This window comes from Cherax quadricarinatus, chromosome 97, assembly GCF_038502225.1.
Source record: "Cherax quadricarinatus isolate ZL_2023a chromosome 97, ASM3850222v1, whole genome shotgun sequence".
Lineage (NCBI taxonomy): Eukaryota > Metazoa > Arthropoda > Malacostraca > Decapoda > Parastacidae > Cherax > Cherax quadricarinatus.
Window position 1 is genome coordinate 2,682,239 of NC_091388.1, and position 27,741 is coordinate 2,709,979.

A 27,741-nucleotide genomic window follows, 5' to 3' on the forward strand; every position below is an offset into this window, starting at 1 on the left:
ACTCATCAACACCTAGGTGTCTAACCAACACCTAGGTGTATCAACACTTAGGTGTCTAACCAACACCTAGGTGTATCATCAACACCTACGTGTCTAACCAACACCTAGGTGTATCATCAACACCTAGGTGTCTCACTTATCAACACCTAGGTGTCTCACATAACACCTAGGTGTCTCACTTATCAACACCTAGGTGTCTCACTTATCAACACTTAGGTGTCTCACTTATCAACACCTAGGTGTCTCACTCATCAACACCTAGGTGTCTAACCAACACCTAGGTGTATCAACACTTAGGTGTCTAACCAACACCTAGGTGTATCATCAACACCTACGTGTCTAACCAACATCTAGGCGTATCATCAACACCTACTTATCTAACCAACACCTAGGTGTATCAACACCTAGGTGTCTAACCAACACCTAGGTGCATCATCAACACCTAGGTGTCTAACCAACACCTAGGTGTATAATCAACACCTGGGTGTCTAACCAACACCTAGGTGTCTCACTTATCTACACCTAGGTGTCTCACTTATCTACACCTAGGTGTCTCATCTACACCTAGGTGTCTCACTCATCAACACCTAGGTGTCTCACTTATCAACACCTAGGTATCTCACTCATCAACACCTACGTGTCTAACCAACACCTAGGTGTATCATCAACACCTACGTATCTAACCAACACCTAGGTGTATCACGTGTCTCAGTTACCAGTCTCACACATCACTAAGACTGCTACTTACTTACAGAATCATGTTCACTGGACTGTGGTCTTCACGGTATCTGTGAGAACGATGCCTGTGCCTGTGACGAGGGCTGGAAAGGTGACAACTGCCTCGAGAAACTGTGTGACGCAAGGTGGGTTAGTTAAATGCCATGTTTTGCCCACCAGAGGGCAGGACTTGGGGCTGGCGATGCAGCAGTTTTGGATGGGGTAATATGTGGGCGGGGCCCGTTGGTTGAAATAAGATTTAGGTGTGTTGTGAAGCAGTGTTGGGGGCTCTTGATCCAGGGAACTGATGGTACTCTTCCTCTTCATCGGATCAGCCCCACGGTGGCACTGTCAAGTACACAATGGTACTGCCAAGCAGACAGTGGTACTGTCAAGCTACGAGTGAGGGACAGTAGTGTGTCAAGACAGTAGTGAGTGAGGGACAGTAGTGTGTCAAGGCAGTAGTGAGTGAGGGGCAGTAGTGTGTCAAGACAGTAGTGAGTGAGGGACAGTAGTGTGTCAAGACAGTAGTGAGGGGCAGTAGTGTGTCAAGACAGTAGTGAGTGAGGGACAGTAGTGTGTCAAGACAGTAGTGAGTGAGGGACAGTAGTGTGTCAAGACAGTAGTGAGTGAGGGACAGTAGTGTGTCAAGACAGTAGTGAGTGAGGGACAGTAGTGTGTCAAGACAGTAGTGAGTGAGGGACAGTAGTGTGTCAAGACAGTAGTGAGTGAGGGACAGTAGTGTGTCAAGACAGTAGTGAGTGAGGGACAGTAGTGTGTCAAGACAGTAGTGAGTGAGGGACAGTAGTGTGTCAAGACAGTAGTGAGTGAGGGACAGTAGTGTGTCAAGACAGTAGTGAGGGACAGTAGTGTGTCAAGGCAGTAGTGAGTGAGGGGCAGTAGTGTGTCAAGGCAGTAGTGAGTGAGGGGCAGTAGTGTGTCAAGACAGTAGTGAGTGAGGGACAGTAGTGTGTCAAGACAGTAGTGAGTGAGGGACAGTAGTGTGTCAAGACAGTAGTGAGTGAGGGACAGTAGTGTGTCAAGACAGTAGTGAGTGAGGGGCAGTAGTGTGTCAAGACAGTAGTGAGGGACAGTAGTGTGTCAAGACAGTAGTGTGTCAAGACAGTAGTGAGTGAGGGGCAGTAGTGTGTCAAGGCAGTAGTGAGTGAGGGGCAGTAGTGTGTCAAGACAGTAGTGAGTGAGGGACAGTAGTGTGTCAAGACAGTAGTGAGTGAGGGACAGTAGTGTGTCAAGACAGTAGTGAGTGAGGGACAGTAGTGTGTCAAGACAGTAGTGAGTGAGGGACAGTAGTGTGTCAAGACAGTAGTGAGTGAGGGGCAGTAGTGTGTCAAGACAGTAGTGAGTGAGGGACAGTAGTGTGTCAAGACAGTAGTGAGTGAGGGACAGTAGTGTGTCAAGACAGTAGTGAGTGAGGGACAGTAGTGTGTCAAGACAGTAGTGAGTGAGGGGCAGTAGTGTGTCAAGACAGTAGTGAGTGAGGGACAGTAGTGTGTCAAGACAGTAGTGAGTGAGGGACAGTAGTGTGTCAAGACAGTAGTGAGTGAGGGACAGTAGTGTGTCAAGACAGTAGTGAGTGAGGGGCAGTAGTGTGTCAAGACAGTAGTGAGTGAGGGACAGTAGTGTGTCAAGACAGTAGTGAGTGAGGGACAGTAGTGTGTCAAGGCAGTAGTGAGTGAGGGACAGTAGTGTGTCAAGGCAGCAGTGAGTGAGGGACAGTAGTGTGTCAAGGCAGCAGTGAGTGAGGGACAGTAGTGTGTCAAGACAGTAGTGAGTGAGGGACAGTAGTGTGTCAAGACAGTAGTGAGTGAGGGGCAGTAGTGTGTCAAGGCAGTAGTGAGTGAGGGGCAGTAGTGTGTCAAGACAGTAGTGAGTGAGGGACAGTAGTGTGTCAAGACAGTAGTGAGTGAGGGACAGTAGTGTGTCAAGACAGTAGTGAGTGAGGGACAGTAGTGTGTCAAGACAGTAGTGAGTGAGGGGCAGTAGTGTGTCAAGACAGTAGTGAGTGAGGGACAGTAGTGTGTCAAGACAGTAGTGAGTGAGGGGCAGTAGTGTGTCAAGACAGTAGTGAGTGAGGGGCAGTAGTGTGTCAAGACAGTAGTGAGTGAGGGGCAGTAGTGTGTCAAGACAGTAGTGAGTGAGGGACAGTAGTGTGTCAAGACAGTAGTGAGTGAGGGGCAGTAGTGTGTCAAGACAGTAGTGAGTGAGGGGCAGTAGTGTGTCAAGACAGTAGTGAGTGAGGGGCAGTAGTGTGTCAAGACAGTAGTGAGTGAGGGACAGTAGTGTGTCAAGACAGTAGTGAGTGAGGGACAGTAGTGTGTCAAGACAGTAGTGAGGGACAGTAGTGTGTCAAGACAGTAGTGAGTGAGGGGCAGTAGTGTGTCAAGACAGTAGTGAGTGAGGGACAGTAGTGTGTCAAGACAGTAGTGAGTGAGGGGCAGTAGTGTGTCAAGACAGTAGTGAGTGAGGGACAGTAGTGTGTCAAGACAGTAGTGAGTGAGGGGCAGTAGTGTGTCAAGACAGTAGTGAGTGAGGGACAGTAGTGTGTCAAGACAGTAGTGAGGGACAGTAGTGTGTCAAGACAGTAGTGTGTCAAGACAGTAGTGAGTGAGGGGCAGTAGTGTGTCAAGACAGTAGTGAGTGAGGGACAGTAGTGTGTCAAGACAGTAGTGACTGAGGGGCAGTAGTGTGTCAAGACAGTAGTGAGTGAGGGACAGTAGTGTGTCAAGACAGTAGTGAGTGAGGGACAGTAGTGTGTCAAGACAGTAGTGAGTGAGGGACAGTAGTGTGTCAAGACAGTAGTGAGTGAGGGGCAGTAGTGTGTCAAGACAGTAGTGAGTGAGGGACAGTAGTGTGTCAAGACAGTAGTGAGTGAGGGACAGTAGTGTGTCAAGACAGTAGTGAGTGAGGGGCAGTAGTGTGTCAAGACAGTAGTGAGTGAGGGACAGTAGTGTGTCAAGACAGTAGTGAGTGAGGGGCAGTAGTGTGTCAAGACAGTAGTGAGTGAGGGACAGTAGTGTGTCAAGACAGTAGTGAGTGAGGGGCAGTAGTGTGTCAAGACAGTAGTGAGTGAGGGACAGTAGTGTGTCAAGACAGTAGTGAGGGACAGTAGTGTGTCAAGACAGTAGTGTGTCAAGACAGTAGTGAGTGAGGGACAGTAGTGTGTCAAGGCAGTAGTGAGTGAGGGTCAGTAGTGTGTCAAGGCAGTAGTGAGTGAGGGGCAGTAGTGTGTCAAGACAGTAGTGTGTCAAGACGGTTGTGAGTGAGGGACAATAGTGTGTCAAGACAGTAGTGAGTGAGGGACAGTAGTGTGTCAAGACAGTAGTGAGTGAGGGGCAGTAGTGTGTCAAGACAGTAGTGAGTGAGGGGCAGTAGTGTGTCAAGACAGTAGTGAGTGAGGGGCAGTAGTGTGTCAAGACAGTAGTGAGTGAGGGACAGTAGTGTGTCAAGACAGTAGTGAGGGACAGTAGTGTGTCAAGACAGTAGTGAGTGAGGGACAGTAGTGTGTCAAGACAGTAGTGAGTGAGGGACAGTAGTGTGTCAAGGCAGTAGTGAGTGAGGGACAGTAGTGTGTCAAGACAGTAGTGAGTGAGGGACAGTAGTGTGTCAAGAGAGTAATGAGTGAGGGACAGTAGTGTGTCAAGAGAGTAATGAGTGAGGGACAGTAGTGTGTCAAGACAGTAGTGAGGGACAGTAGTGTGTCAAGACAGTAGTGAGTGAGGGACAGTAGTGTGTCAAGACAGTAGTGAGTGAGGGACAGTAGTGTGTCAAGGCAGTAGTGAGTGAGGGACAGTAGTGTGTCAAGGCAGTAGTGAGTGAGGGACAGTAGTGTGTCAAGGCAGTAGTGAGTGAGGGACAGTAGTGTGTCAAGGCAGTAGTGAGTGAGGGACAGTAGTGTGTCAAGACAGTAGTGAGTGAGGGGCAGTAGTGTGTCAAGACAGTAGTGAGTGAGGGACAGTAGTGTGTCAAGACAGTAGTGAGTGAGGGACAGTAGTGTGTCAAGACAGTAGTGAGTGAGGGGCAGTAGTGTGTCAAGACAGTAGTGAGTGAGGGACAGTAGTGTGTCAAGACAGTAGTGAGTGAGGGACAGTAGTGTGTCAAGACAGTAGTGAGTGAGGGGCAGTAGTGTGTCAAGACAGTAGTGAGTGAGGGGCAGTAGTGTGTCAAGACAGTAGTGAGTGACAGTAGTGTGTCAAGACAGTAGTGAGGGACAGTAGTGTGTCAAGACAGTAGTGAGGGACAGTAGTGTGTCAAGGCAGTAGTGAGTGAGGGACAGTAGTGTGTCAAGACAGTAGTGAGTGAGGGACAGTAGTGTGTCAAGGCAGTAGTGAGTGAGGGACAGTAGTGTGTCAAGACAGTAGTGAGTGAGGGACAGTAGTGTGTCAAGGCAGTAGTGAGTGAGGGGCAGTAGTGTGTCAAGGCAGTAGTGAGTGAGGGGCAGTAGTGTGTCAAGACAGTAGTGAGGGACAGTAGTGTGTCAAGGCAGTAGTGAGCGAGGGACAGTAGTGTGTCAAGGCAGTAGTGAGTGAGGGACAGTAGTGTGTCAAGACAGTAGTGAGTGAGGGACAGTAGTGTGTCAAGACAGTAGTGAGTGAGGGGCAGTAGTGTGTCAAGACAGTAGTGAGGGACAGTAGTGTGTCAAGACAGTAGTGAGGGACAGTAGTGTGTCAAGGCAGTAGTGAGCGAGGGACAGTAGTGTGTCAAGGCAGTAGTGAGTGAGGGACAGTAGTGTGTCAAGACAGTAGTGAGTGAGGGGCAGTAGTGTGTCAAGACAGTAGTGAGTGAGGGACAGTAGTGTGTCAAGACAGTAGTGAGTGAGGGGCAGTAGTGTGTCAAGACAGTAGTGAGGGACAGTAGTGTGTCAAGACAGTAGTGAGTGAGGGGCAGTAGTGTGTCAAGACAGTAGTGAGGGACAGTAGTGTGTCAAGACAGTAGTGAGGGACAGTAGTGTGTCAAGACAGTAGTGAGGGACAGTAGTGTGTCAATACAGTAATGAGTGAGGGACAGTAGTGTGTCAAGACAGTAGTGAGGGACAGTAGTGTGTCAAGACAGTAGTGAGTGAGGGGCAGTAGTGTGTCAAGACAGTAGTGAGTGAGGGGCAGTAGTGTGTCAAGACAGTAGTGAGGGACAGTAGTGTGTCAAGACAGTAGTGAGTGAGGGGCAGTAGTGTGTCAAGACAGTAGTGAGTGAGGGACAGTAGTGTGTCAAGACAGTAGTGAGTGAGGGGCAGTAGTGTGTCAAGACAGTAGTGAGTGAGGGACAGTAGTGTGTCAAGGCAGTAGTGAGTGAGGGACAGTAGTGTGTCAAGACAGTAGTGAGTGAGGGGCAGTAGTGTGTCAAGACAGTAGTGAGTGAGGGACAGTAGTGTGTCAAGACAGTAGTGAGTGAGGGGCAGTAGTGTGTCAAGACAGTAGTGAGTGAGGGACAGTAGTGTGTCAAGACAGTAGTGAGTGAGGGGCAGTAGTGTGTCAAGACAGTAGTGAGTGAGGGGCAGTAGTGTGTCAAGACAGTAGTGAGTGAGGGACAGTAGTGTGTCAAGACAGTAGTGAGTGAGGGACAGTAGTGTGTCAAGACAGTAGTGAGTGAGGGGCAGTAGTGTGTCAAGACAGTAGTGAGTGAGGGGCAGTAGTGTGTCAAGACAGTAGTGAGTGAGGGGCAGTAGTGTGTCAAGACAGTAGTGAGTGAGGGACAGTAGTGTGTCAAGACAGTAGTGAGTGAGGGGCAGTAGTGTGTCAAGACAGTAGTGAGTGAGGGACAGTAGTGTGTCAAGACAGTAGTGAGTGAGTGACAGTAGTGTGTCAAGACAGTAGTGAGGGACAGTAGTGTGTGAAGACAGTAGTGAGTGACAGTAGTGTGTCAAGACAGTAGTGAGTGACAGTAGTGTGTCAAGACAGTAGTGAGTGACAGTAGTGTGTGAAGACAGTAGTGAGTGACAGTAGTGTGTCAAGACAGTAGTGAGGGACAGTAGTGTGTCAAGACAGTAGTGAGTGAGGGACAGTAGTGTGTCAAGACAGTAGTGAGCGAGGGACAGTAGTGTGTCAAGACAGTAGTGAGTGAGGGGCAGTAGTGTGTCAAGACAGTAGTGAGTGAGGGACAGTAGTGTGTCAAGACAGTAGTGAGTGAGGGACAGTAGTGTGTCAAGACAGTAGTGAGTGAGGGGCAGTAGTGTGTCAAGACAGTAGTGAGTGAGGGACAGTAGTGTGTCAAGACAGTAGTGAGTGAGGGGCAGTAGTGTGTCAAGACAGTAGTGAGTGAGGGACAGTAGTGTGTCAAGACAGTAGTGAGGGACAGTAGTGTGTCAAGACAGTAGTGAGTGAGGGACAGTAGTGTGTCAAGACAGTAGTGAGTGAGGGACAGTAGTGTGTCAAGGCAGTAGTGAGTGAGGGACAGTAGTGTGTCAAGACAGTAGTGAGTGAGGGTCAGTAGTGTGTCAAGACAGTAGTGAGTGAGGGGCAGTAGTGTGTCAAGACAGTAGTGAGGGACAGTAGTGTGTCAAGACAGTAGTGAGTGAGGGACAGTAGTGTGTCAAGACAGTAGTGAGGGACAGTAGTGTGTCAAGACAGTAGTGAGGGACAGTAGTGTGTCAAGACAGTAGTGAGTGAGGGACAGTAGTGTGTCAAGACAGTAGTGAGGGACAGTAGTGTGTCAAGACAGTAGTGAGGGACAGTAGTGTGTCAAGGCAGTAGTGAGTGAGGGACAGTAGTGTGTCAAGGCAGTAGTGAGTGAGGGACAGTAGTGTGTCAAGGCAGTAGTGAGTGAGGGACAGTAGTGTGTCAAGACAGTAGTGAGTGAGGGACAGTAGTGTGTCAAGACAGTAGTGAGTGAGGGGCAGTAGTGTGTCAAGACAGTAGTGAGTGAGGGACAGTAGTGTGTCAAGACAGTAGTGAGTGAGGGACAGTAGTGTGTCAAGGCAGTAGTGAGTGAGGGACAGTAGTGTGTCAAGACAGTAGTGAGGGACAGTAGTGTGTCAAGGCAGTAGTGAGTGAGGGACAGTAGTGTGTCAAGACAGTAGTGAGGGGCAGTAGTGTGTCAAGACAGTAGTGAGGGACAGTAGTGTGTCAAGACAGTAGTGAGGGGCAGTAGTGTGTCAAGGCAGTAGTGAGTGAGGGACAGTAGTGTGTCAAGACAGTAGTGAGGGACAGTAGTGTGTCAAGACAGTAGTGAGGGACAGTAGTGTGTCAAGGCAGTAGTGAGTGAGGGACAGTAGTGTGTCAAGACAGTAGTGAGTGAGGGACAGTAGTGTGTCAAGACAGTAGTGAGTGAGGGACAGTAGTGTGTCAAGACAGTAGTGAGGGACAGTAGTGTGTCAAGACAGTAGTGAGGGACAGTAGTGTGTCAAGGCAGTAGTGAGTGAGGGACAGTAGTGTGTCAAGACAGTAGTGAGGGACAGTAGTGTGTCAAGGCAGTAGTGAGTGAGGGACAGTAGTGTGTCAAGACAGTAGTGAGTGAGGGACAGTAGTGTGTCAAGGCAGTAGTGAGTGAGGGACAGTAGTGTGTCAAGACAGTAGTGAGTGAGGGACAGTAGTGTGTCAAGACAGTAGTGAGTGAGGGACAGTAGTGTGTCAAGACAGTAGTGAGGGACAGTAGTGTGTCAAGACAGTAGTGAGGGACAGTAGTGTGTCAAGACAGTAGTGAGTGAGGGACAGTAGTGTGTCAAGACAGTAGTGAGGGACAGTAGTGTGTCAAGACAGTAGTGAGTGAGGGACAGTAGTGTGTCAAGACAGTAGTGAGGGACAGTAGTGTGTCAAGGCAGTAGTGAGTGAGGGACAGTAGTGTGTCAAGGCAGTAGTGAGTGAGGGACAGTAGTGTGTCAAGACAGTAGTGAGTGAGGGACAGTAGTGTGTCAAGACAGTAGTGAGTGAGGGACAGTAGTGTGTCAAGACAGTAGTGAGTGAGGGACAGTAGTGTGTCAAGACAGTAGTGAGGGACAGTAGTGTGTCAAGACAGTAGTGAGTGAGGGACAGTAGTGTGTCAAGACAGTAGTGAGTGAGGGACAGTAGTGTGTCAAGACAGTAGTGAGGGACAGTAGTGTGTCAAGACAGTAGTGAGTGAGGGACAGTAGTGTGTCAAGACAGTAGTGAGTGAGGGACAGTAGTGTGTCAAGACAGTAGTGAGGGACAGTAGTGTGTCAAGACAGTAGTGAGGGACAGTAGTGTGTCAAGGCAGTAGTGAGTGAGGGACAGTAGTGTGTCAAGACAGTAGTGAGGGACAGTAGTGTGTCAAGGCAGTAGTGAGTGAGGGACAGTAGTGTGTCAAGACAGTAGTGAGTGAGGGACAGTAGTGTGTCAAGGCAGTAGTGAGTGAGGGACAGTAGTGTGTCAAGACAGTAGTGAGTGAGGGACAGTAGTGTGTCAAGACAGTAGTGAGTGAGGGACAGTAGTGTGTCAAGACAGTAGTGAGGGACAGTAGTGTGTCAAGACAGTAGTGAGGGACAGTAGTGTGTCAAGACAGTAGTGAGTGAGGGACAGTAGTGTGTCAAGACAGTAGTGAGGGACAGTAGTGTGTCAAGACAGTAGTGAGTGAGGGACAGTAGTGTGTCAAGACAGTAGTGAGGGACAGTAGTGTGTCAAGGCAGTAGTGAGTGAGGGACAGTAGTGTGTCAAGGCAGTAGTGAGTGAGGGACAGTAGTGTGTCAAGACAGTAGTGAGTGAGGGACAGTAGTGTGTCAAGACAGTAGTGAGTGAGGGACAGTAGTGTGTCAAGACAGTAGTGAGTGAGGGACAGTAGTGTGTCAAGACAGTAGTGAGGGACAGTAGTGTGTCAAGACAGTAGTGAGTGAGGGACAGTAGTGTGTCAAGACAGTAGTGAGTGAGGGACAGTAGTGTGTCAAGACAGTAGTGAGTGAGGGGCAGTAGTGTGTCAAGACAGTAGTGAGTGAGGGACAGTAGTGTGTCAAGGCAGTAGTGAGTGAGGGACAGTAGTGTGTCAAGGCAGTAGTGAGTGAGGGACAGTAGTGTGTCAAGGCAGTAGTGAGTGAGGGACAGTAGTGTGTCAAGACAGTAGTGAGTGAGGGGCAGTAGTGTGTCAAGACAGTAGTGAGTGAGGGACAGTAGTGTGTCAAGACAGTAGTGAGTGAGGGACAGTAGTGTGTCAAGACAGTAGTGAGCGAGGGACAGTAGTGTGTCAAGACAGTAGTGAGTGAGGGACAGTAGTGTGTCAAGACAGTAGTGAGTGAGGGACAGTAGTGTGTCAAGACAGTAGTGAGTGAGGGACAGTAGTGTGTCAAGACAGTAGTGAGCGAGGGACAGTAGTGTGTCAAGACAGTAGTGAGTGAGGGACAGTAGTGTGTCAAGACAGTAGTGAGTGAGGGACAGTAGTGTGTCAAGACAGTAGTGAGGGACAGTAGTGTGTCAAGACAGTAGTGAGTGAGGGACAGTAGTGTGTCAAGACAGTAGTGAGGTGACAGTAGTGAGGTGACAGTAGTAGTGTCAAGACAGTAGTGAGTGAGGGGCAGTAGTGTGTCAAGACAGTAGTGAGGGACAGTAGTGTGTCAAGACAGTAGTGAGTGAGGGACAGTAGTGTGTCAAGGCAGTAGTGAGTGAGGGACAGTAGTGTGTCAAGACAGTAGTGAGTGAGGGGCAGTAGTGTGTCAAGACAGTAGTGAGTGAGGGACAGTAGTGTGTCAAGACAGTAGTGAGTGAGGGACAGTAGTGTGTCAAGACAGTAGTGAGTGAGGGACAGTAGTGTGTCAGTAGTGTGTCAAGACAGTAGTGAGTGAGGGACAGTAGTGTGTCAGTAGTGAGTGAGGGACAGTAGTGTGTCAAGACAGTAGTGAGGGGACAGTAGTGTGTCAAGACAGTAGTCAAGGCAGTAGTGAGTGAGGGACAGTAGTGTGTCAAGACAGTAGTGAGGGACAGTAGTGTGTCAAGACAGGTGACAGTAGTGTGTCAAGGCAGTAGTGAGTGAGGGACAGTAGTGTGTCAAGACAGTAGTGAGTGAGGGACAGTAGTGTGTCAAGACAGTAGTAGTGAGGGACAGTAGTGTGTCAAGTGAGGGACAGTAGTGTGAGTGAGGGACAGTAGTGTGTCAAGACAGTAGTGAGTGAGGGACAGTAGTGTGTCAAGACAGTAGTGAGTGAGGGACAGTAGTGTGTCAAGACAGTAGTGAGGGACAGTAGTGTGTCAAGACAGTAGTGAGGGACAGTAGTGTGTCAAGACAGTAGTGAGTGAGGGACAGTAGTGTGTCAAGACAGTAGTGAGGGGCAGTAGTGTGTCAAGGCAGTAGTGAGTGAGGGACAGTAGTGTGTCAAGACAGTAGTGAGTGAGGGACAGTAGTGTGTCAAGACAGTAGTGAGTGAGGGACAGTAGTGTGTCAAGACAGTAGTGAGTGAGGGACAGTAGTGTGTCAAGACAGTAGTGAGTGAGGGACAGTAGTGTGTCAAGGCAGTAGTGAGTGAGGGACAGTAGTGTGTCAAGGTAGTAGTGAGGGACAGTAGTGTGTCAAGACAGTAGTGAGTGAGGGGCAGTAGTGTGTCAAGACAGTAGTGAGTGAGGGATAGTAGTGTTTCAAGACAGTAGTGAGTGAGGGACAGTAGTGTTTCAAGACAGTAGTGAGTGAGGGACAGTAGTGTGTTAAGACAGTAATGAGTGAGGGACAGTAGTGTATCAAGGCAGTAGTGAGTGAGGGACAGTAGTGTGTCAAGACAGTAGTGAGTGAGGGTCAGTACTGTGTCAAGACAGTAGTGAGTGAGGGACAGTAGTGTGTTAAGACAGTAGTGAGTGAGGGACAGTAGTGTGTCAAGGCAGTAGTGAGTGAGGGACAGTAGTGTGTCAAGACAGTAGTGAGGGACAGTAGTGTGTCAAGACAGTAGTGAGTGAGGGACAGTAGTGTGTCAAGACAGTAGTGAGTGAGGGACAGTAGTGTGTCAAGACAGTAGTGAGTGAGGGACAGTAGTGTGTCAAGACAGTAGTGAGTGAGGGACAGTAGTGTGTCAAGGCAGTAGTGAGTGAGGGACAGTAGTGTGTCAAGACAGTAGTGAGTGAGGGACAGTAGTGTGTCAAGGTAGTAGTGAGGGACAGTAGTGTGTCAAGACAGTAGTGAGTGAGGGACAGTAGTGTGTCAAGACAGTAGTGAGGGGCAGTAGTGTGTCAAGGCAGTAGTGAGTGAAGGATAGTAGTGAGTGAAGGATAGTAGTGAGTGAAGGATAGTAGTGAGTGAAGGACAGTAGTGAGTGAAGGACAGTAGTGAGTGAAGGACAGTAGTGAGTGAAGGACAGTAGTGAGTGAAGGACAGTAGTGAGTGAAGGACAGTAGTGAGTGAAGGACAGTAGTGAGTGAAGGACAGTAGTGAGTGAAGGACAGTAGTGAGTGAAGGATAGTAGTGTGTCAAGACAGTAGTGAGTGGGACAGTAGTGTGTCAAGACAGTAGTGAGTGAGGGACAGTAGTGTGTCAAGACAGTAGTGAGTGAGGGGCAGTAGTGTGTCAAGACAGTAGTGAGTGAGGGACAGTAGTGTGTCAAGACAGTAGTGAGTGAGGGACAGTAGTGTGTCAAGACAGTAGTGAGTGAGGGACAGTAGTGTGTCAAGGCAGTAGTGAGTGAGGGACAGTAGTGTGTCAAGGCAGTAGTGAGTGAGGGACAGTAGTGTGTCAAGACAGTAGTGAGTGAGGGACAGTAGTGTGTCAAGACAGTGAGTGAGGGACAGTAGTGTGTCAAGACAGTAGTGGGACAGTAGTGTGTCAAGACAGTAGTGAGTGAGGGACAGTAGTGTGTCAAGTCAGTAGTGAGTGAGGGACAGTAGTGTGTCAAGACAGTAGTGAGGGACAGTAGTGTGTCAAGACAGTAGTGAGTGAGGGACAGTAGTGTGTCAAGACAGAGGGACAGTAGTGTGTCAAGACAGTAGTGAGTGAGGGACAGTAGTGTGTCAAGACAGTAGTGAGTGAGGGACAGTAGTGTGTCAAGACAGTAGTGAGTGAGGGACAGTAGTGTGTCAAGACAGTAGTGAGTGAGGGACAGTAGTGTGTCAAGGCAGTAGTGAGTGAGGGACAGTAGTGTGTCAAGGCAGTAGTGAGTGAGGGACAGTAGTGTGTCAAGACAGTAGTGAGTGACAGTAGTGTGTCAAGACAGTAGTGAGTGAGGGACAGTAGTGTGTCAAGGCAGTAGTGAGTGAGGGACAGTAGTGTGTCAAGACAGTAGTGAGGGTCAGTAGTGTGTCAAGACAGTAGTGAGTGAGGGTCAGTAGTGTGTCAAGACAGTAGTGAGTGAGGGACAGTAGTGTGTCAAGACAGTAGTGAGTGAGGGACAGTAGTGTGTCAAGACAGTAGTGAGTGAGGGACAGTAGTGTGTCAAGACAGTAGTGAGTGAGGGACAGTAGTGTGTCAAGACAGTAGTGAGTGAGGGACAGTAGTGTGTCAAGACAGTAGTGAGTGAGGGACAGTAGTGTGTCAAGACAGTAGTGAGTGAGGGACAGTAGTGTGTCAAGACAGTAGTGAGTGAGGGACAGTAGTGTGTCAAGACAGTAGTGAGTGAGGGACAGTAGTGTGTCAAGACAGTAGTGAGTGAGGGACAGTAGTGTGTCAAGACAGTAGTGAGTGAGGGACAGTAGTGTGTCAAGACAGTAGTGAGTGAGGGACAGTAGTGTGTCAAGACAGTAGTGAGTGAGGGACAGTAGTGTGTCAAGGCAGTAGTGAGGGGCAGTAGTGTGTCAAGGCAGTAGTGAGTGAGGGACAGTAGTGTGTCAAGACAGTAGTGAGTGAGGGACAGTAGTGTGTCAAGGCAGTAGTGAGTGAGGGACAGTAGTGTGTCAAGACAGTAGTGAGTGACAGTAGTGTGTCAAGACAGTAGTGAGGGACAGTAGTGTGTCAAGACAGTAGTGAGTGACAGACAGTAGTGTGTCAAGACAGTAGTGAGTGAGGGACAGTAGTGTGTCAAGACAGTAGTGAGTGAGGGACAGTAGTGTGTCAAGACAGTAGTGAGTGAGGGACAGTAGTGTGTCAAGACAGTAGTGAGTGAGGGACAGTAGTGTGTCAAGACAGTAGTGAGTGAGGGACAGTAGTGTGTCAAGGCAGTAGTGAGTGAGGGACAGTAGTGTGTCAAGACAGTAGTGAGTGACAGTAGTGTGTCAAGACAGTAGTGAGGGACAGTAGTGTGTCAAGACAGTAGTGAGTGACAGTAGTGTGTCAAGACAGTAGTGAGGGACAGTAGTGTGTCAAGACAGTAGTGAGTGACAGTAGTGTGTCAAGACAGTAGTGAGGGACAGTAGTGTGTCAAGACAGTAGTGAGTGAGGGACAGTAGTGTGTCAAGACAGTAGTGAGTGACAGTAGTGTGTCAAGACAGTAGTGAGGGACAGTAGTGTGTCAAGACAGTAGTGAGTGAGGGACAGTAGTGTGTCAAGACAGTAGTGAGGGACAGTAGTCAAGACAGTAGTGAGTGAGGGACAGTAGTGTGTCAAGACAGTAGTGAGGGACAGTAGTGTGTCAAGACAGTAGTGAGTGAGGGACAGTAGTGTGTCAAGACAGTAGTGAGTGACAGTAGTGTGTCAAGACAGTAGTGAGGGACAGTAGTGTGTCAAGGCAGTAGTGAGTGAGGGACAGTAGTGTGTCAAGACAGTAGTGAGTGACAGTAGTGTGTCAAGACAGTAGTGAGGGACAGTAGTGTGTCAAGACAGTAGTGAGTGTCAAGACAGGTGAGACAGTAGTGTGTCAAGACAGTAGTGAGTGAGGGTCAGTAGTGTGTCAAGACAGTAGTGAGTGAGGGACAGTAGTGTGTCAAGGCAGTAGTGAGTGAGGGACAGTAGTGTGTCAAGACAGTAGTGAGTGAGGGACAGTAGTGTGTCAAGGTAGTAGTGAGTGAGGGACAGTAGTGTGTCAAGACAGTAGTGAGTGAGGGACAGTAGTGTGTCAAGGCAGTAGTGAGTGAGGGACAGTAGTGTGTCAAGACAGTAGTGAGTGAGGGACAGTAGTGTGTCAAGACATAAGTGAGGGACAGTAGTGTGTCAAGGCAGTAGTGTGTCAAGACTGTTGTGAGTGAGGGACAATAGTGTGTCAAGACAGTAGTGAGTGAGGGACAGTAGTGTGTCAAGACAGTAGTGAGTGAGGGACAGTAGTGTGTCAAGACAGTAGTGAGTGAGGGACAGTAGTGTGTCAAGACAGTAGTGAGGGACAGTAGTGTGTCAAGACAGTAGTGAGTGAGTGACAGTAGTGTGTCAAGACAGTAGTGAGGGACAGTAGTGTGTCAAGGCAGTAGTGAGTGAGGGACAGTAGTGTGTCAAGACAGTAGTGAGTGACAGTAGTGTGTCAAGACAGTAGTGAGGGACAGTAGTGTGTCAAGACAGTAGTGAGTGAGGGACAGTAGTGTGTCAAGACAGTAGTGAGTGAGGGACAGTAGTGTGTCAAGACAGTAGTGAGTGAGGGGCAGTAGTGTGTCAAGACAGTAGTGAGTGAGGGACAGTAGTGTGTCAAGACAGTAGTGAGTGAGGGACAGTAGTGTGTCAAGACAGTAGTGAGTGAGGGACAGTAGTGTGTCAAGACAGTAGTGAGTGAGGGACAGTAGTGTGTCAAGACAGTAGTGAGGGACAGTAGTGTGTCAAGACAGTAGTGAGTGAGGGACAGTAGTGTGTCAAGACAGTAGTGAGGGACAGTAGTGTGTCAAGACAGTAGTGAGTGAGGGACAGTAGTGTGTCAAGACAGTAGTGAGGGACAGTAGTGTGTCAAGACAGTAGTGAGTGAGGGACAGTAGTGTGTCAAGACAGTAGTGAGGGACAGTAGTGTGTCAAGACAGTAGTGAGTGAGGGACAGTAGTGTGTCAAGACAGTAGTGAGGGACAGTAGTGTGTCAAGACAGTAGTGAGTGAGGGACAGTAGTGTGTCAAGACAGTAGTGAGTGAGGGACAGTAGTGTGTCAAGACAGTAGTGAGTGAGGGACAGTATTGTGTCAAGACAGTAGTGAGGGACAGTAGTGTGTGAAGACAGTAGTGTGTCAAGACATAAGTGAGGGACAGTAGTGAGGGACAGTAGTGTGTCAAGACATAAGTGAGGGACAGTAGTGTGTCAAGACAGTAGTGAGTGAGGGACAGTAGTGTGTCAAGACAGTAGTGAGTGAGGGACAGTAGTGTGTCAAGACAGTAGTGAGTGAGGGACAGTAGTGTGTCAAGACAGTAGTGAGTGAGGGTCAGTAGTGTGTCAAGACAGTAGTGAGTGAGGGACAGTAGTGTGTCAAGACAGTAGTGAGTGAGGGACAGTAGTGTGTCAAGACAGTAGTGAGTGAGGGACAGTAGTGTGTCAAGACAGTAGTGAGTGAGGGACAGTAGTGTGTCAAGACAGTAGTGAGTGAGGGACAGTAGTGTGTCAAGACAGTAGTGAGTGAGGGACAGTATTGTGTCAAGACAGTAGTGAGGGACAGTAGTGTGTGAAGACAGTAGTGTGTCAAGACATAAGTGAGGGACAGTAGTGAGGGACAGTAGTGTGTCAAGACATAAGTGAGGGACAGTAGTGTGTCAAGACAGTAGTGAGTGAGGGACAGTAGTGTGTCAAGACATAAGTGAGGGACAGTAGTGTGTCAAGACAGTAGTGAGTGAGGGACAGTAGTGTGTCAAGACAGTAGTGAGTGAGGGACAGTAGTGTGTCAAGACAGTAGTGAGTGAGGGACAGTAGTGTGTCAAGACAGTAGTGAGTGAGGGACAGTAGTGTGTCAAGACAGTAGTGAGTGAGGGACAGTAGTGTGTCAAGACAGTAGTGAGTGAGGGACAGTAGTGTGTCAAGACAGTAGTGAGTGAGGGACAGTAGTGTGTCAAGACAGTAGTGAGGGACAGTAGTGTGTCAAGACAGTAGTGAGTGAGGGACAGTAGTGTGTCAAGACAGTAGTGAGTGAGGGACAGTAGTGTGTCAAGACAGTAGTGAGTGAGGGACAGTAGTGTGTCAAGACAGTAGTGAGTGAGGGACAGTAGTGTGTCAAGACAGTAGTGAGTGAGGGACAGTAGTGTGTCAAGACAGTAGTGAGTGAGGGGCAGTAGTGTGTCAAGACAGTAGTGAGTGAGGGACAGTAGTGTGTCAAGACAGTAGTGAGTGAGGGACAGTAGTGTGTCAAGACAGTAGTGAGTGAGGGACAGTAGTGTGTCAAGGCAGTAGTGAGTGAGGGACAGTAGTGTGTCAAGACAGTAGTGAGTGAGGGGCAGTAGTGTGTCAAGACAGTAGTGAGGGTCAGTAGTGTGTCAAGACAGTAGTGAGTGAGGGTCAGTAGTGTGTCAAGACAGTAGTGAGTGACAGTAGTGTGTCAAGACAGTAGTGAGTGAGGGACAGTAGTGTGTCAAGACAGTAGTGAGTGACAGTAGTGTGTCAAGACAGTAGTGAGTGAGGGACAGTAGTGTGTCAAGGCAGTAGTGAGTGAGGGACAGTAGTGTGTCAAGACAGTAGTGAGGGTCAGTAGTGTGTCAAGACAGTAGTGAGTCAGTAGTGTGTCAAGACAGTAGTGAGTGAGGGTCAGTAGTGTGTCAAGACAGTAGTGAGGGTCAGTAGTGTGTCAAGACAGTAGTGAGTGAGGGACAGTAGTGTGTCAAGACAGTAGTGAGTGACAGTAGTGTGTCAAGACAGTAGTGAGGGACAGTAGTGTGTCAAGACAGTAGTGAGTGAGGGACAGTAGTGTGTCAAGACAGTAGTGAGTGAGGGACAGTAGTGTGTCAAGACAGTAGTGAGTGAGGGGCAGTAGTGTGTCAAGACAGTAGTGAGTGAGGGACAGTAGTGTGTCAAGGCAGTAGTGAGTGAGGGGCAGTAGTGTGTCAAGACAGTAGTGAGTGAGGGACAGTAGTGTGTCAAGACAGTAGTGAGTGACAGTAGTGTGTCAAGACAGTAGTGAGGGACAGTAGTGTGTCAAGACAGTAGTGAGTGAGGGGCAGTAGTGTGTCAAGACAGTAGTGAGTGAGGGACAGTAGTGTGTCAAGACAGTAGTGAGGGACAGTAGTGTGTCAAGGCAGTAGTGAGTGAGGGACAGTAGTGTGTCAAGACAGTAGTGAGGGGCAGTAGTGTGTCAAGACAGTAGTGAGTGAGGGACAGTAGTGTGTCAAGACAGTAGTGAGGGACAGTAGTGTGTCAAGACAGTAGTGAGTGAGGGGCAGTAGTGTGTCAAGACAGTAGTGAGTGAGGGACAGTAGTGTGTCAAGACAGTAGTGAGGGACAGTAGTGTGTCAAGGCAGTAGTGAGTGAGGGACAGTAGTGTGTCAAGACAGTAGTGAGGGGCAGTAGTGTGTCAAGACAGTAGTGAGTGAGGGACAGTAGTGTGTCAAGACAGTAGTGAGGGACAGTAGTGTGTCAAGGCAGTAGTGAGTGAGGGACAGTAGTGTGTCAAGACAGTAGTGAGTGAGGGACAGTAGTGTGTCAAGGCAGTAGTGAGTGAGGGTCAGTAGTGTGTCAAGACAGTAGTGAGTGAGGGACAGTAGTGTGTCAAGACAGTAGTGAGTGAGGGACGGTAGTGTGTCAAGACAGTAGTGAGTGAGGGACAGTAGTGTGTCAAGACAGTAGTGAGGGACAGTAGTGTGTTAAGACATAAGTGAGGGACAGTAGTGTGTCAAAGTAGGAGTCAGGGGCAGTAGAGAGTGAGAGACAGTAGTGTGTCAAGACATAAGTGAGGGACAGTAGTGTGTCAAGACATAAGTGAGGGACAGTAGTGTGTCAAGACATAAGTGAGGGACAGTAGTGTGTCAAGACATAAGTGAGGGACAGTAGTGTGTCAAGACATAAGTGAGGGACAGTAGTGTGTCAAGACAGTAGTGAGTGAGGGACAGTAGTGTGTCAAGGCAGTAGTGAGTGAGGGACAGTAGTGTGTCAAGGCAGTAGTGAGTGAGGGACAGTAGTGTGTCAAGGCAGTAGTGAGTGAGGGACAGTAGTGTGTCAAGACAGTAGTGAGTGAGGGACAGTAGTGTGTCAAGACAGTAGTGAGTGAGGGGCAGTAGTGTGTCAAGACAGTAGTAAGGGACAGTAGTGTGTCAAGGCAGTAGTGAGTGAGGGACAGTAGTGTGTCAAGACATAAGTGAGGGACAGTAGTGTGTCAAGACATAAGTGAGGGACAGTAGTGTGTCAAGACATAAGTGAGGGACAGTAGTGTGTCAAGGCAGTAGTGAGTTTACCTGGAGCTTACCTGGAGAGAGTTCCGGGGGTCAACGCCCCCGCGGCCCGGTCTGTGAAAAATTGCATTTATCTGAATGTAACTAATTATGTACATAACAGTAAATGATAACAAAGATAATTATTATTTATCAATGTTACATAGACAAGTAGGAATTTGGGACACCTAGGTCGCAAAAAATTCCCCCTTCGATACCTACCACTGTCATAACCACAAGTTGCTCTAGACTTATTAATTAAATGAAATATACATCACCAGGAATACTGGTAAATATATAGATTTGTGGACTGTATATTAAAAATAATAAATGTTTATATATATACACAATTACATAACAGAAGGAAAATATATCTTAATATCACTCACCAGTTTGACTGGAGATTAATATGTATCATACTCAGTGACTCAAGAAATCGTAATGACACGATTGCAAACAAACCATACCCCCGGCCGGGATTGAACCCGCGGTCATAGTCTCAGAACTCCAGCCCGTCGCGTTAGCCACTAGACCAGCTAGCCACAATAAGATTCATCCAACTAGGTATATTTCTACACCATAGGAAGGTTAGCACAGGCACCACTGTGACCACAAATGCAAGTTTTTACAGACGAATCTCCAGTTAGCGTGGCCGTGACGAACTCTAGCTCAAGTCCCTTCACTGCCGTCAACATGACTTAAGAAATCGTAATGACACGATTGCAAACAAACCATACCCCCGGCCGGGATTGAACCCGAGGTCAGAGAGTCTCAGAACTCCAGCCAGTCGCATTAGCCACCTAGTTGGATGAATCTTATTGTGGCTAGCTGGTCTAGTGGCTAACGCAACGGGCTGGAGTTTTGAGACTCTATGACCGCGGGTTCAATCCCGGCCGGGGGTATGGTTTATCATACTCAGAAAACCTCACTCTAACTAAATCTATGAAAATAATGCTGGCCAGAATTACACACAAATCTAGAGAGCTTATCTGAGGTTCCTGGAGCTGTCTTGTCCAGTCGTCTGATATCTTAAGTTATGCAGGAATGCACATCTACCAATTTCGCCTCCTATTTGAGAGGTGTCAACACAATTTTAACCTCTAGAGCACGAAAAATTCTTACCATTACACCAACGTTTGTACAAAATTCAAAACCAAGATGGCGAGCCCCCTCCTGAGCAGGCGCAGGCTCAGTTTCCCATTTTCCATCACATAAATTTTATTAAATACAATATAGGCCATCTATTTATCTATAAATTACCATATTTCCGGAAAATATATACAGTATTTTCCACAGGGTCTGTGACCAGGCCTCCTGGTAGATCAGAGCCTGATCAACCAGATTGGTACTGCTGGCTGCACGCAAACCAACGTACGAGCCACAGCCCGGCTGGTCAGGAACCGACTTTAGGTGCTTGTCCAGTGCCAGCTTGAAGACTGCCAGGGATCTGTTGGTAATCCCCCTTATGTATGCTGGGAGGCAGTTGAACAGTCTTGGGCCCCTGACACTTATTGTATGGTCCCTTAACGTGCTAGTGACACCCCTGCTTTTCATTGGGGGGATGTTGCATCGTCTGCCAAGTCTTTTGCTTTCGTAGTGAGTGATTTTCGTGTGCAAGTTCGGTACTAGTCCCTCTAGGATTTTCCAGGTGTATATAATCATGTATCTCTCCCGCCTGCATTCCAGGGAATACAGGTTCAGGAACCTCAAGCGTCCCAGTAATTGAGGTGTTTTATCTCCGTTATGCGCGCCGTGAAGGTTCTCTGTACATTTTCTAGGTCAGCAATTTCACCTGCCTTGAAAGGTGCTGTTAGTGTGCAGCAATATTCCAGCCTAGATAGAACAAGTGACCTGAAGAGTGTCATCATGGGCTTGGCCTCCCTAGTTTTGAAGGTTCTCATTATCCATCCTGTCATTTTTCTAGCAGATGCGATTGATACAGTGTTATGGTCCTTGAAGGTGAGATCCTCCGACATGATCACTCCCAGGTCTTTGACGTTGGTGTTTCGCTCTATTTTGTGGCCAGAATTTGTTTTGTACTCTGATGAAGATTTAATTTCCTCGTGTTTACCATATCTGAGTAATTGAAATTTCTCATCGTTGAACTTCATATTGTTTTCTGCAGCCCGCTGAAAGATTCGGTTGATGTCCGCCTGGAGCCTTGCAGTGTCTGCAATGGAAGACACTGTCATGCAGATTCGGGTGTCATCTGCAAAGGAAGACACGGTGCTGTGGCTGACATCCTTGTCTATGTCGGATATGAGGATGAGGAACAAGATGAGAGCGAGTACTGTGCCTTGTGGAACAGAGCTTTTCACCGTAGCTGCCTCGGACTTTACTCTGTTGACGACTACTCTCTGTGTTCTGTTAGTGAGGAAATTATAGATCCATCGACCGACTTTTCCTGTTATTCCTTTAGCACGCATTTTGTGCGCTATTACGCCATGGTCACACTTGTCGAAGGCTTTTGCAAAGTCTGTATATATTACATCTGCATTCTTTTTGTCTTCTAGTGCATTTAGGACCTTGTCGTAGTGATCCAATAGTTGAGACAGACAGGAGCAACCTGTTCTAAACCCATGTTGCCCTGGGTTGTGTAACTGATGGGTTTCTAGATGGGTGGTGATCTTGCTGCTTAGGACCCTTTCAAAGATTTTTATGATATGGGATGTTAGTGCTATTGGTCTGTAGTTCTTTGCTGTTGCTTTACTGCCCCCTTTGTGGAGTGGGGCTATGTCTGTTGTTTTTAATAACTGTGGGACGACCCCCGTGTCCATGCTCCCTCTCCATAGGATGGAAAAGGCTCGTGATAGGGGCTTCTTGCAGTTCTTGATGAACACGGAGTTCCATGAGTCTGGCCCTGGGGCAGAGTGCATGGGCATGTCATTTATCGTCTGTTCGAAGTCATTTGGCGTCAGGATAACATCGGATAGGCTTGTGTTAACCAAATTTTGTGGCTCTCTCATAAAAAATTCATTTTGATCTTCGACTCTCAGTCTGGTTAGCGGCTTGCTAAAAACTGAGTCATATTGGGACTTGAGTAGGGAGTGAGGGACAGTAGTGTGTCAAGACAGTAGTGAGTGAGGGGCAGTAGTGTGTCAAGACAGTAGTGAGTGAGGGACAGTAGTGTGTCAAGACAGTAGTGAGTGAGGGGCAGTAGTGTGTCAAGGCAGTAGTGAGTGAGGGGCAGTAGTGTGTCAAGGCAGTAGTGAGTGAGGGGCAGTAGTGTGTCAAGGCAGTAGTGAGTGAGGGGCAGTAGTGTGTCAAGGCAGTAGTGAGTGAGGGGCAGTAGTGTGTCAAGACAGTAGTGAGTGAGGGACAGTAGTGTGTCAAGGCAGTAGTGAGCGAGGGACAGTAGTGTGTCAAGGCAGTAGTGAGCGAGGGACAGTAGTGTGTCAAGACAGTAGTGAGTGAGGGACAGTAGTGTGTCAAGGCAGTAGTGAGTGAGGGACAGTAGTGTGTCAAGACAGTAGTGAGTGAGGGACAGTAGTGTGTCAAGACAGTAGTGTGTCAAGACAGTAGTGTGTCAAGGCAGTAGTGAGTGAGGGACAGTAGTGTGTCAAGACAGTAGTGAGTGAGGGACAGTAGTGTGTCAAGACAGTAGTGAGTGAGGGACAGTAGTGTGTCAAGACAGTAGTGTGTCAAGACAGTAGTGTGTCAAGACAGTAGTGAGTGAGGGGCAGTAGTGTGTCAAGGCAGTAGTGAGCGAGGGACAGTAGTGTGTCAAGACAGTAGTGAGTGAGGGACAGTAGTGTGTCAAAGCAGTAGTGAGCGAGGGACAGTAGTGTGTCAAGACAGTAGTGAGTGAGGGACAGTAGTGTGTCAAGGCAGTAGTGAGTGAGGGGCAGTAGTGTGTCAAGACAGTAGTGAGTGAGGGACAGTAGTGTGTCAAGGCAGTAGTGAGCGAGGGACAGTAGTGTGTCAAGACAGTAGTGAGTGAGGGACAGTAGTGTGTCAAGGCAGTAGTGAGTGAGGGGCAGTAGTGTGTCAAGACAGTAGTGAGTGAGGGACAGTAGTGTGTCAAGACAGTAGTGTGTCAAGACAGTAGTGTGTCAAGACAGTAGTGAGTGAGGGGCAGTAGTGTGTCAAGGCAGTAGTGAGCGAGGGACAGTAGTGTGTCAAGACAGTAGTGAGTGAGGGACAGTAGTGTGTCAAGACAGTAGTGAGTGAGGGGCAGTAGTGTGTCAAGACAGTAGTGTGTCAAGACAGTAGTGAGTGAGGGGCAGTAGTGTGTCAAGACAGTAGTGTGTCAAGACAGTAGTGAGTGAGGGGCAGTAGTGTGTCAAGACAGTAGTGAGTGAGGGGCAGTAGTGTGTCAAGACAGTAGTGTGTCAAGACAGTAGTGAGTGAGGGGCAGTAGTGTGTCAAGGCAGTAGTGAGCGAGGGACAGTAGTGTGTCAAGACAGTAGTGAGTGAGGGACAGTAGTGTGTCAAAGCAGTAGTGAGCGAGGGACAGTAGTGTGTCAAGACAGTAGTGAGTGAGGGTCAGTAGTGTGTCAAAGCAGTAGTGAGTGAGGGACAGTAGTGTGTCAAGACAGTAGTGAGTGAGGGTCAGTAGTGTGTCAAGACAGTAGTGAGTGAGGGACAGTAGTGTGTCAAGACAGTAGTGAGTGAGGGGCAGTAGTGTGTCAAAGCAGTAGTGAGTGAGGGACAGTAGTGTGTCAAGACAGTAGTGAGTGAGGGGCAGTAGTGTGTCAAGACAGTAGTGAGTGAGGGACAGTAGTGTGTCAAAGCAGTAGTGAGCGAGGGACAGTAGTGTGTCAAGACAGTAGTGAGTGAGGGACAGTAGTGTGTCAAGACAGTAGTGAGTGAGGGACAGTAGTGTGTCAAGACAGTAGTGAGTGAGGGTCAGTAGTGTGTCAAGACAGTAGTGAGTGAGGGACAGTAGTGTGTCAAGACAGTAGTGAGTGAGGGGCAGTAGTGTGTCAAGACAGTAGTGAGTGAGGGGCAGTAGTGTGTCAAGACAGTAGTGAGTGAGGGGCAGTAGTGTGTCAAGACAGTAGTGAGTGAGGGACAGTAGTGTGTCAAGACAGTAGTGAGTGAGGGACAGTAGTGTGTCAAGACAGTAGTGAGTGAGGGACAGTAGTGTGTCAAGACAGTAGTGAGTGAGGGACAGTAGTGTGTCAAGACAGTAGTGAGTGAGGGGCAGTAGTGTGTCAAGACAGTAGTGAGTGAGGGACAGTAGTGTGTCAAGACAGTAGTGAGGGACAGTAGTGTGTCAAGGCAGTAGTGTGTCAAGACAGTAGTGAGTGAGGGACAGTAGTGTGTCAAGACAGTAGTGAGTGAGGGACATTAGTGTGTCAAAGCAGGAATCAGGGGCAGTAGAGATTGCAAAAAGAAAATCTCCATCACAGTCCGTGTAATAAGCTATGAAGACAGAGTGTGAAAGGTGAACTTTCAGGAAGGAAGTCTGTCAGACTGCATTGTAATGGTGACACATGCAACACCAATGGACGGGAGTTGGGAGCTTCAGCCCCTATAAAATTCTTTCAGCCCCCGTAGCCCCCAAATTAAAATAGGAATAATGTTGGTTCAAAACAAGTCCTCTCACCCCCATTTCCAATTAGATAGCCGCCATAGACCCATAAGTATAGAAATTCATGGGATGGACTACGGTTCCTCTTCATGGTACTCTGCCATGTCCAAAGAAACTGAAAGATAGACTACAAATCAGCCAGAACAAAATGGTAAGATTCATCCTGGACCTGAGTCCAAGAGAACTTGTAGGCCTGGGTCCAAGAGAACATGTAGGCCTGGGTCCAAGAGAATATGGAGGCCTGGGTCCAAGAGAACATGTAGGCCAGGGTACAAGAGAACATATAGGCCTGGGTCCAAGAGAACATGTAGGCCAGGGTCCAAGATAACATGTAGGCCTGGGTCCAAGAGAATATGGAGGCCTGGGTCCAAGAGAACATGTAGGCCAGGGTACAAGAGTGGTGGCCCGGTGGCCTGGTGGCTAAAGCTCCCGCTTCACACACGGAGGGCCCGGGTTCGATTCCCGGTGGGTGGAAACATTTCGACACGTTTCCTTACACCTGTTGTCCTGTTCACCTATCAGCAAATAGGTACCTGGGTGTTAGTCGACTGGTGTGGGTGGCATCCTGGGGGACAAGATTAAGGACCCCAATGGAAATAAGTTAGACAGTCCTCGATGACGCACTGACTTTCTTGGGTTATCCTGGGTGGCTAACCCTCCGGGGTTAAAAATCCGAACGAAATCTTATCTTATCTTAAGAGAACATATAGGCCTGGGTCCTAGAGAACATGTATGCCAGGGTCCAAGAGAACATGTAGGCCTGGATCCAAGAGAACATGTAGGCCTGGATACAAGAGAACATGTAGGCCTGGGTCCAAGATAACATGTAGGCCTGGGTCCAAGAGAACATGTAGGCCTGGGTCCAAGAGAACATGTAGGCCTGGGTCCAAGAGAACATGTAGGCCTGGGTCCAAGAGAACATGTAGGCCTGGGTCCAAGAGAACATGTAGGCCTGGGTCCAAGAGAACATGTAGGCCTGGGTCCAAGAGAACATGGAGGCCTGGGTACAAGAGAACATGTAGGCCTAGGTCCAAGAGAACATGTAGGCCAGGGTCCAAGAGAACATGTAGGCCTGGGTCCAAGAGAACATGTAGGCGTGGGTCCAAGAGAACATGTAGGCCTGGGTCCAAGAGAACATGTAGGCCTGGGTACAAGAGAACATGTAGGCCAGGGTCCAAGAGAACATGTAGGCCTGGGTCCAAGAGAACATGGAGGCCTGGGTACAAGAGAACATGTAGGCCTGGGTCCAAGAGAACATGTAGGCCTGGGTCCAAGAGAACATGTAGGCCTAGGTCCAAGAGAGCATGTAGGCCTAGGTCCAAGAGAACATGTAGGCCTGGGTCCAAGAGAACATGGAGGCCTGGGTACAAGAGAACATGTAGGCCTGGGTCCAAGAGAACATGTAGGCGTGGGTCCAAGAGAACATGTAGGCCTGGGTACAAGAGAACATGTAGGCCTGGGTCCAAGAGAACATGTAGGCCAGGGTCCAAGAGAACATGTAGGCGTGGGTCCAAGAGAACATGGAGGCCTGGGTCCAAGAGAATATGTAGGCCTGGGTCCAAGAGAACATGTAGGCCTGGGTCCAAGAGAACATGTAGGCCTAGGTCCAAGAGAACATGTAGGCCTAGGTCCAAGAGAACATGTAGGCCTGGGTCCAAGAGAACATGTAGGCCTAGGTCCAAGAGAACATGTAGGCCTAGGTCCAAGAGAACATGTAGGCCTAGGTCCAAGAGAACATGTAGGCCAGGGTCCAAGAGAACATGTAGGCCTGGGTCCAAGAGAACATGTAGGCTTAGGTTCAAGAGAACATGTAGGCCTAGGTCCAAGAGAACATGTAGGTCAGGGTACAAGAGAACATGTAGGCCTGGGTCCAAGAGAACATGTAGGCCTGGGTCCAAGAGAACATGTAGGCCTAGGTCCAAGAGAACATGTAGGCCAGGGTCCAAGAGAACATGTTGGCCTGGGTCCAAGATAACAAGTAGGCCTAGGTCCAAGAGAACATGTAGGCCTGGGTCCAAGAGAACATGTAGGCCTAGGTCCAAGAGAACATGTAGGCCTGGGTCCAAGAGAACATGTAGGCCTAGGTCCAAGAGAACATGTAGGCCTGGGTCCAAGAGAACATGTAGGCCTAGGTTCAGAGAACATGTAGGCCTGGATGAATTACGACAACTGGATATACTAGGTCGGATGCTGTGCTCCTCCCTTAAGGGACGTGTCTGACCTCACTAGGTCAAGACATTGGCTTAAGCCGGTGGGGGAATTGGACCTGTCTCACATAGGCCAGTAGGCCTGTTGCAGTGTTCCTTCTTTCTTATTTTATGTTCTTATGAATGTTGAAGACAGAGTAAAGCAACTGAAGTTAAATCTTGCTGCTAATTCTGTCAAGTGTGGGAACCAAATCAACTACATAACTAGGGGGAGAGAAGACAAGTTTGTGGTAGCCTCAGTCAGTGTCAAGTGTGGGAACCAAAGCAACTACATAACTAGGGGGAGAGAAGACAAGTTTGTGGTAGCCTCAGTCAGTGTCAAGGCTTCAAACACCTTTTATTGTACAGCAATAAAGGAATGGAACAGACTGCCTGCACATGTTAAACTCAGTCATAACATGAACCAGTTCAAGAAGACAACCGTAAGGTACCTAATGAATGTAGCCACAGAAAGGTACCTAATGAATGTAGCCACAGAAAGGTACCTAATGAATGTAGCCACAGAAAGGTACCTAATGAATGTAGCCACAGAAAGGTACCTAATGAATGTGGCCACAGAAAGGTACCTAATGAATGTAGCCACAGAAAGGTACCTAATGAATGTAGCCACAGAAAGGTACCTAATGAATGTAGCCACAGAAAGGTACCAAATGAATGTAGCCACAGACAGGCAGGAGAATGATTTTTTTTATATATTTAGCTAACACACATGTAAATATAAATAACTAATTCTATCTTATTCCTAGTATATCACCTTTATAGTATAATAATAAGGCATTAAAAGGACCCCAATGGAAATAAGTCACTGATTGTGTTTTCCCAGGTTGTCTACACATATACTGCTATGTATGATAATCTATGTATATATATATATCTATGTATACCTGAATAAACTTATTATAGATTCGCGCATTGTGATGTTCTATTCTTAGTTGCTTCAATATTTTTTCACTAGAATTTTTAAGCTGTAATACAGTGTATAAAACTTAATATTTTTGTCTCTGATTGTTTTCCTAGTACTAGTATTTATTGTAATAATTATTTTGAGTAGTAATAAGGTTTATTAAAATGAATTGAGCTACTGTTATCAAACTTTGTGAAGAGTTTGTGTACAGTGTTGGAATTTTGCCCCAATAAGTTGGCGGGAAAAACTGTAAACAAGATGTTGGTGAAGTCACTTTTGTACGTTTGAAGACGTTTCTTCTGGGAAACGTTTCGCCCCGAGTGATTTCTT

General features: G+C 48.1%; 1 protein-coding gene across 2 annotated transcripts in view; it reads left to right on the plus strand.

Moving 5' to 3' along the window:
* LOC128704954 (teneurin-m-like) overlaps nucleotides 1-27,741 on the plus strand; it is a 221,134-nt gene that overhangs the window by 122,745 nt on the left and 70,648 nt on the right. For both annotated transcript variants that reach the window (XM_070105115.1, XM_070105116.1), the window contains exon 9: nucleotides 755-863. In XM_070105115.1, coding sequence (XP_069961216.1) covers nucleotides 755-863 — 109 coding nt within the window. The remainder of the gene's footprint in view (nucleotides 1-754; nucleotides 864-27,741) is intronic.